Source organism: Rhinolophus sinicus, linkage group LG04 (genome assembly GCF_036562045.2).
Source record: "Rhinolophus sinicus isolate RSC01 linkage group LG04, ASM3656204v1, whole genome shotgun sequence".
Classification (NCBI taxonomy): domain Eukaryota; kingdom Metazoa; phylum Chordata; class Mammalia; order Chiroptera; family Rhinolophidae; genus Rhinolophus; species Rhinolophus sinicus.
Genome location: NC_133754.1, coordinates 171,533,876 through 171,546,436, shown reverse-complemented (window position 1 = coordinate 171,546,436; position 12,561 = coordinate 171,533,876). Strand labels below are relative to the sequence as shown.

Genomic DNA, 12,561 nt, shown 5'->3' with positions numbered 1-12,561 from the left:
ATACAACCCAGAGGAGCCCGACAGACATGGGGGCCATTTTTCCAGAGGGGAAGTGATGTGGATGACCTGGGCCCCCCAGCTCTACCCTAACCCTCTGTAAATTTGCTTAGCTATAAGCTTGGCCCAATAAGCCCTGCCCAGGATGGCTGGGAAAATCCAGCCTGTCAAGGGGAGTCCCTGGAAAGCCGTGAAGCGAGGCCAGCCCTGTGCTAAGCGTCCTCACTCTCCTACCCAGGTCAGTTCTTTATTCATAACTTAAAACAAACAAACAAACAAACAAACAAACAAACACCTGTTAACAAATGTAACACATACTTATTGTACATAATGGGGAAGTATAGGAGCCCAGAGAAGAAAATGGAAATCCCCTAGAATCCCAGCACCCAGAGATACCCCCGTCCACTTTCCAGCCTCTGCTCTGAGTACACAGGAACATGCTGCAACCAGCTCCCGTACAGGCTCACACCATAAGGTTTCATTTCATAACCGCTCCCTGCCACCACCACACACAGACTGTTGGCCCTCTTGTAAAATCTCCCACCAAACCATCTTTGGTGGCTGCACTGTATCCCATTATTTGAGCACTCTCCCACTGAGGGCCATTTAGGTTAGGTCTGTTTTTCTCTATTAACAATACTTGGTGATAAATGGGGACCATTTTTCCCCCATGTCACATCCGGCTATGGAGCTCAGGGTTCATCCTGGGTCTTCATAAGTTGGGTCTTCCTCTCTCCTTTTCCCCAAGTGTTCCTTCCTCCCTTTCCTCAGCCCAGTCACTCCCAGATCTCCTCACCTTCAAGCCATCTGGGCCGGGCCTCCCGGGAAACCCCTTCCTGCCGGGTTGACCCTGCAACAGAGAGAGGAGTGAGAGAAGCTGGCAGGGCAGCATTGCGGGGGTCCTAGGATCTGGCATGGGGGGCGGGGTAACGGGATGGGACACAGAGCTCTGATGTCACCAGGCTGTCCTGGGGATGCAGAGGTCTGTAGCTGTATGACCTCAGGGGAAGTCACCCCTACCCAGCTGATCTCCTCATTTGTAAATGGGGATGATGAAACCTGCTTTCAAGGAGGAAATGGAAGAGACTGGATGGAAGATAAAGCACTCAGGGGAATGGAGAGTTTATGCCAGTGGTCCTCAAAGTGTGGTCTTGAGACCATTGCAGGTCCCTGAGACCCTTTCAGGAGATTCATGTAGTCAAAACTATTCCCATAATAACACTAGGCTGTCATTTGCCTGTGCCACTCTCACTCTCATGAATGTAAGTAGAGTTTCCCAGAGGCTACTTGACATGTGGGATGGTCACCAGATTGAATGCACAAGCAGATTGGAAGATCTAACTGACTTTGATTACGCCAGACATTAAAGAGATTTGTAAAAATGATAAAACAATGGCGCTCTTTTGCATTAGCTTATTTTGCTTTGGAAAAATATAGCTATTGTTCATAAAACTATTGTTTTTGTTAACATGAAATGGGTTCATTATTCATTTTAAATGGATTCATAAATACATTTCCAATTTTTCAGTTTTAATGACTAATATTGTGAGATGGAATCCACAAAAAGAAAAACATTGCGGGTCCTCAATCTCTTTTAAGCATGTCAACAAGTCCCTAGACAAAAAAATTCACGACCTGCTGGTTGATGCAATTGCTGGGATGAAGGTGGAGTTGGGACAGGCACCTTCTGGAAACCCATTTCAGGGCAGAGATGAGGACACAGGGAGAGGTTCAAGGCAGCACATCCCGCTTCCTGGCTGTGAGATATTAAGCTAAACCCCTTACTCTTTGAGCCTCTTTGGCCTCAAGTGAACTTAAAAATGTGCCTCTCATAAGGGAGACTCAAATGAAAAAGTGAATGCAAAGCACCAGCTCATTGTAGGTGGGCAGACAGAGGTCAGTTTCTTGCCCCTCGTCACTCTCCTTTGGGGTCTGTCCTAGTCCCCTCTCTGGCTGGCCCGAGGCCCCCACTGATGACTTCTCTCAGAACACCACCCAGCTATTGCCGGGCTGTGCACAGATGGCTCAGCTCCAACGGATCCCACCTCCCTCAGGCCAGCAACACTCACCTCCAAGCCAGGGGTTCCAGGTGGCCCCATGGGTCCCTCATCTCCCTAGAGTTGGGAGACATGAGAAAGAAGAAAAGAAGAAAGTTAATCCAGTGGGACTCTTGGAAAACATGTCCTGTATGGAGGGAAAGGGTGGACAGAAGAGAGCCCTCCTGGCCCCACCCAGGGCAGAGGCGCCACCAGTCATGGTCTAGAGGCCAAGCCACACAGGGACTTCCTCATGAATGGGACCCTTGGTGTCAGCTGAATGTGAGCAGCCTGGGTTCACGGCAGTGCTGGGCAGGAAAGTGAAACTCCGTTATATGCTGTGGAAACAGATCCCAGTCTACGGCTCAGAGATACGGACTCTATTCTGAGCTCTGTCATTTACTCCCTGGCAGATCTTAGTCTCACCGTGCCTCAGTTTCCCCATCTGTAAAATGGAGCAGGACAGAGAGGATCACCCTGAAGTATAATGACTGGCTTAAGTTGTGTTCCTGGAGGACAGCGATGATTCACATGTTTTTGAAGCCACCCCGCAAATATCACTCAGGATGGGTATGTGCCCAGTGTCCAGTGGATGTGTGTGAATGAAGGGAGGGAAGAGGGCACAAGAGTGGAGAAATGGAGACATGAATGAATGTGAGTGTATAAGCGAATCAATGGAGACAGGAACAAGTGGCAGGCATACTGAGGGTTTTCTTGAGTGGTAATGTGAGTATAGATGGAAGCACATGGTGGGTGCCATTTTTCTCTCCTCTCCCCTCCCTTCTTACTTCTGGCTCATGGGAACCCTGCAGGCCCTCCTGCTGGCGCAGGCAGCTTCCAAACGGGTCCCTCTGGCATGCCAGGCCTGACCAAGGGGCCCCCTCCAGAGCTCCAACTTCCAGGAAAACAGCCTCACGTGGCAGCTCCCATAGCCAGCACTGGGACCCCGCCAAACCCAGAATCAGCTGGATGCCTGTCTGTGGTCGTGGTAAAACTGGGCCTCCTGCACCCTTACTCAGGGCTGTGCGTCATGGGGTCCTGGAGCCAAGGTGGGTGGGAGGGCCTCAACGCACAGGCAAAATCTGGGGCCAGCCCATGGAGTGCCCCATGGGTGCTCCAATAGGCCTGTATGACCTTGGCACTGCCCTTCATCATGTGTGAGTAAATAAGCAGACCATCTCTAAGCCACTTATTAGCTATACACATCATGTAATTCTCTGAGGATGCCACACACAGCTCCCAGGAGCACGTAAGTTAATTGCATAGGTTCTATGTCATGGGCTTCGTGGACTTTGGGCTTAAGCAGACCTGGGTTCGAATCCTGACTCTGCCTGCCACTAATCATGGGACCTGACACAGTCTCTTCACCCGTGAGTCTCAGGGCCTCACTTGTAAAATGGAGCTGACAATTCCTACCCTCACATATCAACGCCTAATAAAACTGTGCCAACATGAGCAGAAGCAGTGGCAATGGGTCTAAGAAAGAAACCCGAGGGCAGTGGGGTAAAGTGGAGGAGGGAATGACCCACCTGCCAGGCCAGGGCGGAGAAGGCTGCTGGAAAGGTCATGGGGGAGGGTTGTCAGGGATAAGCTGGAGGGTGAGTTTGATGCAGCCCTGGGCTGTGTCCTGACTGAGGCCCCAACCCCCAGCCTAGGCCTCCAGGACCTAGGACAGAGCAGGCTGGGAGTTGGGGGAGGATGGCCAGGGGCAGAGCCAGACGGTCTCACCTCGGGCCCCAGCTGTCCACGGGGTCCCGGCAGGCCTCGAGCTCCAGGCTTACCCTGGTGAGAAGGGAACAAAAAGGGGTCACAGAAGTGGCACCTTCATCTCCGTCAACAGGCTGGCATGACTCCCCTTACTTCCAAGCCAAGTAGCCAGTCCTGGAGGCCTGTGGTCTCTGCAGAGCTATCAGCTTTCTCAGCTGGAGCCTCCCAAGGCAGGGACTCACCTTCACACCTTCTGGGCCGTTGTCCCCAGGGGGGCCGATGTCTCCCGGGAATCCCTAAGGGGAGGCAGAGAACAGGGGTCACCCATGGGGGCTATGAAGGGAAGTGCTAAGAGCATAGGTCTTGGGTAGGGGCGAACTGGGTTTCCATCCAATCCTGTGAGGGATGGGATCCTGGGCAGGTCAGTTAACTGCACTGATCCTGATTCTAAAACAGGAATGATGGTACCGGCCCTAAGCCTCAGAATTGCTGAAAAAATTAAATGAAACAATGCAGGAAACTTGCACACACAAGGTCGTCTAACCCAGAACTTCCCAAGTACAGGGCCCAAAGCAGCCAGGGCCCAGACCTCCTGCTCTGAGAAGTGTCATCCTTTGAGTGCAGGGGTCCTACAGGTATGTGTATGTTCTGAGTTTCCTGTGACTTTGAAAGCCGTGAAAAGCACTGATCTAATTACTCTTAAGTCCTCCCATTCAGAGCTGAAATCCCCACTCCATCCTGGCCAGGTATGGGCTCTGCCCCACATCCCCAGTGGGGGCTCACTGCTCCCAGACCAGTCCTTCCCAGATGGATGACTGGGCAGTAGAAGCTTCTCCCTAAAGTGAAGCAGAATTACCCACCCTTCCCCATCAAGAACCTTGTGCTGTCTCTCAGAGCCCCACAAAGCACAGGGGGTCGCTCTTTCCACAGTGGTCTATGAACAATTTGAAGACCAGTTACTCCTTCCTCAGAGGCCTGCCCTGCTCTGTCCCTTCCATAGCTTCTAGTAGTCAGGGGCTAGGGCCCCCTGGATTAACTGCCTCTGACTGGTCATCACCAGGAAAACTATGCTTCTCTTGGTGTGGAATGACCAGCACAGGTAAAGATGGGAACAACCCCCTTCTTTGCTTTAGGTGTAATACCTCTGTTAATTCAGCCTACAACCCCATTCACTTTCGGAGCAGCCTCACGACTCCCTTAGTTTCCTGCCAGCTAGAAACCAAAGCCTTTTTATATGAATCCCTGAGATCAAAATACCCCCTCCCATCTTGCCTTCATAAGGTGGCTTTTTCTTTTCCCTTCTTCTTTTGATCCTTTGGTAATTCCCACTAAATTCTACCTCCAACATCCTCTCACCCTCTCACTGGCAAAGGCAAGAATGGTCCTGAATTTGGAACTAACACAGATAGCTGAAGGCCCCTGTCTTTTTTTTTTTTTCAAAATGAGTGGCTTGAAATTCCATTCTGCCATCACCTACTGTGTGACCTCAGGCAAGTTCCTGAGCCTCTCTGGGCCTCAGCTTCCTCATCTGTAAAATGATGACCATTAACACCCACTATACAAGGCTGTTCTAGGGTTAAAGAGAATAATGTGAGCAAAGCACTTGGCTCAGCGTCTGGTGCCTGGTAAGTGCTCAATAAAAGTCTGCATCCAAAATGATTTTGGGTCCCACGTCCTAGGAAAACAAGTCTGCCTGGGATGGGCCCATCTCCAGGGAGAACTTGGCAATCAGGACACTGATCAAATTCTGGTGCTCACAGGATCAGGCCCACTGATGTGTGAAAGAGATAATTTGTGCTGGGGCTGGAAAGTTGGAGCTCCCACCCATGGTCTCTGGGAACAGAGGCAAAGACCCAGGAAGGCGCTGACATGCTCATCAGCTTCTGTCTTCAGCTGAGCAGAGCCATCTTCTGAGTCAGCCAATCCAAACAGAACACAAAGCTGGGGGAGGCAGACCCCAGATGGTTCCAGGGACCCAAGAGAGAGCCAAAATAGACCTTACTTGCTGCAAGCAAGTCACCAAGGAAGTCACTTCCCTGCTCTGTGACTCACTTTCCTCATGTGTAACCTGGTGGTAGTAATACCCCCCTCACATGGTGGTGGCGAGTTAACAAGTTCTCACCCGAAGATGCTACACAGCCTCCTGGCACGAGGTGGAGCTTAATAACTGTGAGCGATCATGCTTTCCACCCCCACTGGCCAAGCTGCTGGGAAAACCCGGACTCACAGAAAAGCCTTTTTCCACAGTGACCAGGGGAAGGGATCAGGGCCATGGACGAGAGGCCAACTCCATTTGTCTAAAGATAGGATTGTGTCACGGCCAAAGTCAAAACAGCAGAAAGTCAGAACTTGTAGCTGTCAGGAAACAGTCTTTCATCTATCCGGGCATTAGCAGGAGTGATCTTTGGAAGGGTCTGGAGACTGTAGCAGAGCCAGACTTTTGTCTCTGAGACCTGCAGAGGAGCAAGGCCCCAGGATAGGGTGTTGAGGGTGAATGGGAGCTCTGGCTGGGGTTAGCTGAGACCCCCAGAGGGCCTGAGGATCTTAGACAGATAATGGCCCTGGCACTGCTCACTCTATTGTCCAGACCCAGTGTCCAAATTAGAGAGAGGGGGGCAAAAAGAGCGCACCCAGCTAACTGCCCTGCTCCATTGTTTATGATGCTAGGTGAGGAACATTCAGCATGTCGATACTAATTCTCACACAGATCAGAAACTCACAGGTCCTACTACTCAACTAGAATTATTACATTAATTGCCATAGCCAGCCTTCAGGATTTCTCATTCTCCACTGAAACACCATAATTTTACATTTGCTTATTGCTTCTCATACTTGGGAGGACTGAGCCCTGAAGTTTGCAGAGTGGGCCTGAGTGGTTAGAAAAGCCTCAGAGCTCAGAGGGGTTAGAGGTCTCAATCCTCAGAGACAGAATGTGGGGAGCTCCCATTAAGGGTCCAGGCAGTAGAGCTCAGTGGGCTCTCCTGATGTTTTTTTCTGGAAACTGTAAAGGTGGCCACAAAGCTGGAGAGGGTCTCTGAGGCCAGCATCTGCCTCATTGCCACTGACAGGGGACAGAGACAGAAAAGGAAAGATTGCTGATCTCAGAATTTCTGTGCTCAGCCCCAGCTCTCATTTGCTGAGTGACTTCAGGCAAGTATCTCCCCCTCTCTGGGCCTTGGTTTCCCAGATAAAACCCAGTCCCAGGTGCAGCCAGACACAGAGAAATAGGGCATCACCTACCTCGGGTCCTGGAGGCCCAGGAAACCCAAGGGATCCTTTGTCTCCAACTTTGCCCTGTGGAAGAGAAAAGATTGCGGAGAAGGTAGGGGTGAGGGCTCACCTCCCACCAACCCTTTATGTTATTGCCCCTGGCTGTGGGTGGTTGGAAGAGCTCGGGAGTATATGAATGAAAGCTGCCTAGATAACTAGAAGGAGCCACTGCTATTCAAACCCTGCCTCTTGCAATTACTAGCCATGAGATCCTGACAGTCACTTCACCTTGTAGAACCTGTTTCCCCATCTGTAAAATGGGAGCAATAATAATTCTCTAACCCCTGGGGTTATTGGCAGCCTTCAAAGAGATATAGTACAAGAAAGATCTGATACACAGTACTATTCAATAAATAAAGGATACCCACTGCTAGAGCCCAGGATTCTTGCCAGAGCTCTGCCAGTGACTGAGGCCTATCAATGATGCTGGGTAAGTTCCTGTCCCTCTGGGGCCTCAGTGTCCTTATCTGTAAAGTGGGTGAATCTCCATTCCTGTCCTGCCCTGCTGGCCAACCCAGGGCTGCTGTCGGAGAAAGTGAGCTCTTGGATGACCGTTTGGAGAGTTTGAGGCTTGGGAACTCGGAACAGAAGGTACTTACCAGAGGCCCCGGCTTCCCCCGTGCACCTGGGAACCCTGGCAATCCCTGGCTGCCCTGGAAAAGACCCAATGCGGGCTGGTTTAGTGAGGAACAGACTAACCAGAGGCACAGCTGCTTGGTCATCCTTGCCAGCCTGAAGCCTGGAGAACACCTGCCTTTGGGGAGGATGGGCTCCCCCTCACTTTACCTGCTTGCAGGGGAAAGCACCAGCTCTGCACCCTGTGGGCTGGGCCCCAGGGATGCAAAGCTGAAAGAGCAGCCCCTGTCCTCACCAGGTCATCCTGGAACCCGGGACCCTGGGGTTCCAACAGGCATGAAGCACCATTTGTGCCTGGGGAAGTCTGGAGACTGGGGTCCAGCAGGAGAAGCAGCCAGGCCTGCATGGCTGGCAACCCGGAGATACTGAGGCTGGGTCAGGACAGGCCAGCCAGGAGAGAGGGAGAGGAAGAGGGAGAGCTGGCCAACATCTGGGCCTCATTGACGGGTGGGGTGAGGTCCAGATGTGGCCACATGGTGCAGCACACAGGCAAAGAGAAGCCGGCCTCGGCAGGCTGCCTCGGTTCGTCAGTTACTAAGGCCAGTTACTCACTCACTCACTCACTCATTCACTCACTCAAACAGGCCCTAAATGTTCACTCTTCTGTGCAGGACCCTGAGCCAAGCTGGGCCAGGGCAGTCTGGGGCTGGCCGTATCCCTAGGGAACATGCTATCTGGCAGGGGGTTGAGCACAAGTCCCCATCAATCAGGGGACAAAGGTGCTGCCACAGGTAAGGGACAGACAGGCTGCTCAGGCCTCTCAGAAAAGGAAATGGCCACGTCCCAAAAGGTGGCATAAAAGGCATCGAAGCAGGGTCCTGCAAGATGGGGCAGGGTTGGGCTGAACAGAGGCTGGGAAGAGGGTGTGCCAGGTGAGGTACCAGTGTGTGCAAAAAGCCTAGAGGGGTAGTGGGCAGTTCAGTGGGGCCGGGCATGAGGGACTGTAAGGATGAGGGACAGGAAAGTGTCCGAGGGGCCTCCTCACTGGGGCCCTGGGGTGAGGAGCCAAGGCTTCACTCTGGGAGCAATAGAGAGTTTGTGAGCACAGAACAGAGCTGCGCCCCAGCAGAAAAATTTTGTGACAGTGAGGCAGACTGGGAGAAAAGAAGCTGGGGGCCTTGGAATAATTCAGGGGGTCTTTGTAAAGTCCAGGGAAGAGATGAGAGGGTAGACCAAGGACAGAGAAGACAAAAGTGTTTGAAAGGAAGCTCTCTCACTGGTGGGTACTGGTCCATGATGGGCCCCGGGAAAGGAAACAAGGGCCAGAGAAGAGCAGAACAGGGGCCAAGGGGGAGTCTGCCGCAATTACCTTGTCTCCTTGGAATCCGGTATCTCCTGACACACCTGGAACCCCTTGTTCACCCTAAACATACACCAGCAAAGAAGGTTACGATGGAGACCAGTGGGTTCCAGAAGCCTCCCCGACCTGCAGACCCACTGGCAAGATACAGCTTTGCTGAGACTGTTCCCAAAGTTGGTCTGACAAGCAGCAGCCTTGTTAGAGAAAAGGGCAGGTCCCCCAGGGGAGCCTGGGTGGGGAAGGCAGGCTCTGGGGGGGGGGGGGGAGGGACCCAGCCAGATTTTCCTGTGTTTACTCAGATGGCTGAAAACTCTATTAACAGAATCTAAACTGCCTAATGTCACCTGGCTTCTCCAGCAAAACTGATACTTGTGGATCAAAGGAACTGTTTCTTGACCCTTCAACCTCTTCTTCAGCTGATGTCACACAGGGGCAAGTGCAGCCTGTAGAACGGTCCCACACTTCTGCGGTTTCTGAGTACTTGCATCTGTTGCTCGATAGTCTTCACCACCAGACTGTGAGCTGTCATTTCTTCCTTCTGTGGGAGTTTCTATGCCAGCAGTCAGCTCCCATCTACTTCTAATTAGCTGCTTTTAATCAGCTATAGCTTAAGAAACGAGAGAGCCTGGCTTGTTAAGACAATGTGTAAACAGCAGGTCGACTGGTCTCGAGCTAGGTCTGTGTGTTTCTTTTCTAAGATGACGTATTGCATAGGCTTGTGACATCGACTCTGGCTGTCAGAGGTTCTCTTCTGCTCCCTTTGTTTTCAGGCGCATCCTGCTAAATGAACTGTCGCAGAATGAGATCGGGAAGTGTTTATCCTCAGAGCCAGAACAACCGCACACAGCCCTCACCCTTTCCAGCTTTCCATCGTGGACATTACCAACAGTACATTGGCCCCAGGACTCAGAAAACATTTATAGCCTTGGGTGCAGTCACAAGAATGGAGAGAAAAACCCAGGAAGAATGGAGACTCTTAGAGAACCCCCATTGAGCAGCTAAGGCCATGACCTCCTTGGTAGAACAAAAGCCAGAATTTAAAAAAAAAAAAAAATTTTTTTTAACATAATTTGGTTTTTCCAATTTGGAAAGTCCTGTATGACATTCCAGTTTTAGGAAGTCAGGAACTTTTTTTTTTTAAATGTCCAAAGGAGGAGTGTGGGGGTAAAAAATGTTTTAACAGGCACCTAAGAAATCAGGACAATAGATTTGCAGAACGCTGAACCTGGAGCAGGAGGCTTGGTTTCAGAATGTGCCTCCACACAGTGAGAGGGAGCCAAGTGGTTGTAAGTGGGAATGAGGCCAGGCTGGGTTGTGGAAAATCTAATATCTAGGCAGGACGACCATGGAACATGAAGCAATGGCTCCGTCATCCCAGGGAAGGGCCAAGGGTAGGGGGAAGAGGGGCTGATCAGAACCCCTCTTCTTGCAACATTAAGACCCCTATGCAGCCAAAGGGACAGAAAAGAGATTTCTTTTTTTTTTCAGCCCTAAATACTTAATTTGATTTTCCTGAAAACTATGGGCAGGAAAATAATTTCTTTGCCTTCTTTTTCTTTTCCAGAGCTTTCACATCTCCAAATGTCTCCGGCACCACCAGTCAGCAAGCCAGCCGAGTTCTATGTAACACATTTATTTCCATGTCCCTGAAGAAACAGTGAGCTGGAGGCCAGCTCTGCATGAGAGCCTATAAAAAGATCACTGCCTAACACTCCCATTTCCCCCACTTTCTTTCTCCTTTGTCCATGACTTCAGCATTTCCAGAGTGCTGATGTCTCCAACCTCAGGGTAAACAGGTAGCTGTGGGGAAGCCCCCACCTCCAACAGAAAGTCCCTCCATCTTGAGGAGGACCGGAAGTGGGGTATCAGCAGCAAGCAGCGCAGCATCAGAGGGCAGAGCTGAGGGGAGAGGCAGAGGGGACTGCAGCTGAAGGCTTGGGTGTGACAGTAGGGAATGGAAGAGGTAGAAAGGAATAGATAAAGGAGTGTGGTTAGCATCACACCCCTGGCTACCTACGAGTGAGGGGCAGGGGGCTAAGACAATCTGAGTGTGCCCATTTCAGCCCAGCAGTTCCAATTTTCTAAGAGTCCAGGAGCCTAATAGATCATCAAGTGTCCTTTGACAAATCTCTTCTCCTTGGGTCTGCTTCCCCAGGTGTGAGATTCAAGCCCTGGAGGAGGTGGCCTGCAGACCTCAGTTCTGCACCTATTGAGGTACGTGGAGGTAGGTGCCTGGCTTTGAATCCTGACAGTACGTACCAGCTGTGTGGCCTCAGGCAAGCTTCCTGTCTCCTAGGGGGCTGGAGGATGGATGAGTTAATCCCCACAGGGCACCCAGATGGTGCATAGCACCGGTACCTGATCCTACTTCTCAAGTTTAGGAGGAGCAGAGTTATCTGAAGACAGGTGCAGAAGGAGCCTGGCCTCTCTCCTCCCTCAGGCTTATGGCAACTTGGGTGCCACCTGAAAGCCTCCCACGTGCCCTTTGGGGTGCCTGGTTTATCAAGAGACTAAGGTGGGAGGGCAGGAAGACTGTCACAGGGTAGAGCACAAATAGCACTGCCCCTCACCCCCATGTCCCTGTCACTCAGAAGCTACATGAGCCAGGCCAGGTGCTACCCACTCTGGGCCCTGGGGACCCACCTACCCACTTTCAGCTCTGCTTTGGTACAGGGTGAGATAGTGGCAGGGCTGTACAGAGGATATGTGGCAACGATGGCCTCAACGAGGCAGCAGGAGGAACGTGGGGCAGGGGCTCAGGGTCTGGTCCTGGCTTCCCTGTTGCATTTTCCGACTGCGCGCTCTCTGGGATGGTTTATATGGATTTGTTTCCTCCCGTACCTGGAGAGGTCTCTGGACCCCACATCATACCTGCCCTGGAGCCCGTTATCTGAGCAACGTTCTGCCCTCTGTCCCCCACCTCCACCCTCTTCGTTCTGTGGCTTTGGCCTCAAAGCCCAGACACTGGCCTCAGCTTTACTCTCCGAATTCAGGCACCTGCCTTACCTTACACCCTGCCTGTGCCTCAACAGTCCTCCATGCTCTATATGCCAAGGTCTGCATCTACCCAGAACCACCTGTCTGAGTGCAACCCAAAGTGACAAGGAAGAAGCTGGGGAGCACAGATTTAGGGGGGCCAGAGGAGAGGGAGGAGGCATGCAGGGGAGTGGACCTGGCAAGAAGTCCGCAGCAGCACCGAGGCAGAGGGGGGGTCGCATGCAGATAAAACACAGTGCAATAAGGGAGTATTCAGATCACCTTATCACCTTTCAGTCCGGGCTCCCCCATGTTTCCCATCAGTCCCTGCAAGACAAAAGCCGGAGTCCATCTGTGAGGGAGGCTCAAAGCCACTGGTGTCAGGAGCCCTGGCTTACACCCACTGACTTGCTATGAGTCCCCATGCTAGATGCTCAAGCCCAAGGCTCAGTTTTCTCATCTATAAAAGGGGCAATGACCACAGCTCCTAATGCAATGGTGTGGACTGAAGGAGCATGAGAATAGGCGGTTGACTCGTGAACCACAGCAAAGGACAAATCCAGGAAGAAAGGGTTGATGGAGAGAGGTGGGCTTAATGAGCAGTACCACACACTCATTGGCCAAAACAGGGTCATCCCC

The 12,561-nt window shown here is 51.8% G+C and overlaps 1 protein-coding gene across 7 annotated transcripts in view; it reads right to left on the bottom strand.

The window, feature by feature from the left end:
* The window catches only part of COL27A1 (collagen type XXVII alpha 1 chain), a 135,696-nt gene that overhangs the window by 55,271 nt on the left and 67,864 nt on the right, over positions 1-12,561 (bottom strand). For all 7 annotated transcript variants that reach the window (XR_002139439.2, XM_019754574.2, XM_019754573.2 and 4 more), the window contains 8 exons: positions 12,205-12,249; positions 8,956-9,009; positions 7,610-7,663; positions 6,981-7,034; positions 3,983-4,036; positions 3,762-3,815; positions 2,067-2,111; positions 794-847 (listed from right to left, as the gene is read on the bottom strand). Coding sequence is in view for 6 of the 7 variants with exons in the window: in XM_019754574.2 (XP_019610133.2) it covers positions 794-847; positions 2,067-2,111; positions 3,762-3,815; positions 3,983-4,036; positions 6,981-7,034; positions 7,610-7,663; positions 8,956-9,009; positions 12,205-12,249 (414 nt within the window). In the remaining variant the exon portion in view is untranslated. The remainder of the gene's footprint in view (positions 1-793; positions 848-2,066; positions 2,112-3,761; positions 3,816-3,982; positions 4,037-6,980; positions 7,035-7,609; positions 7,664-8,955; positions 9,010-12,204; positions 12,250-12,561) is intronic.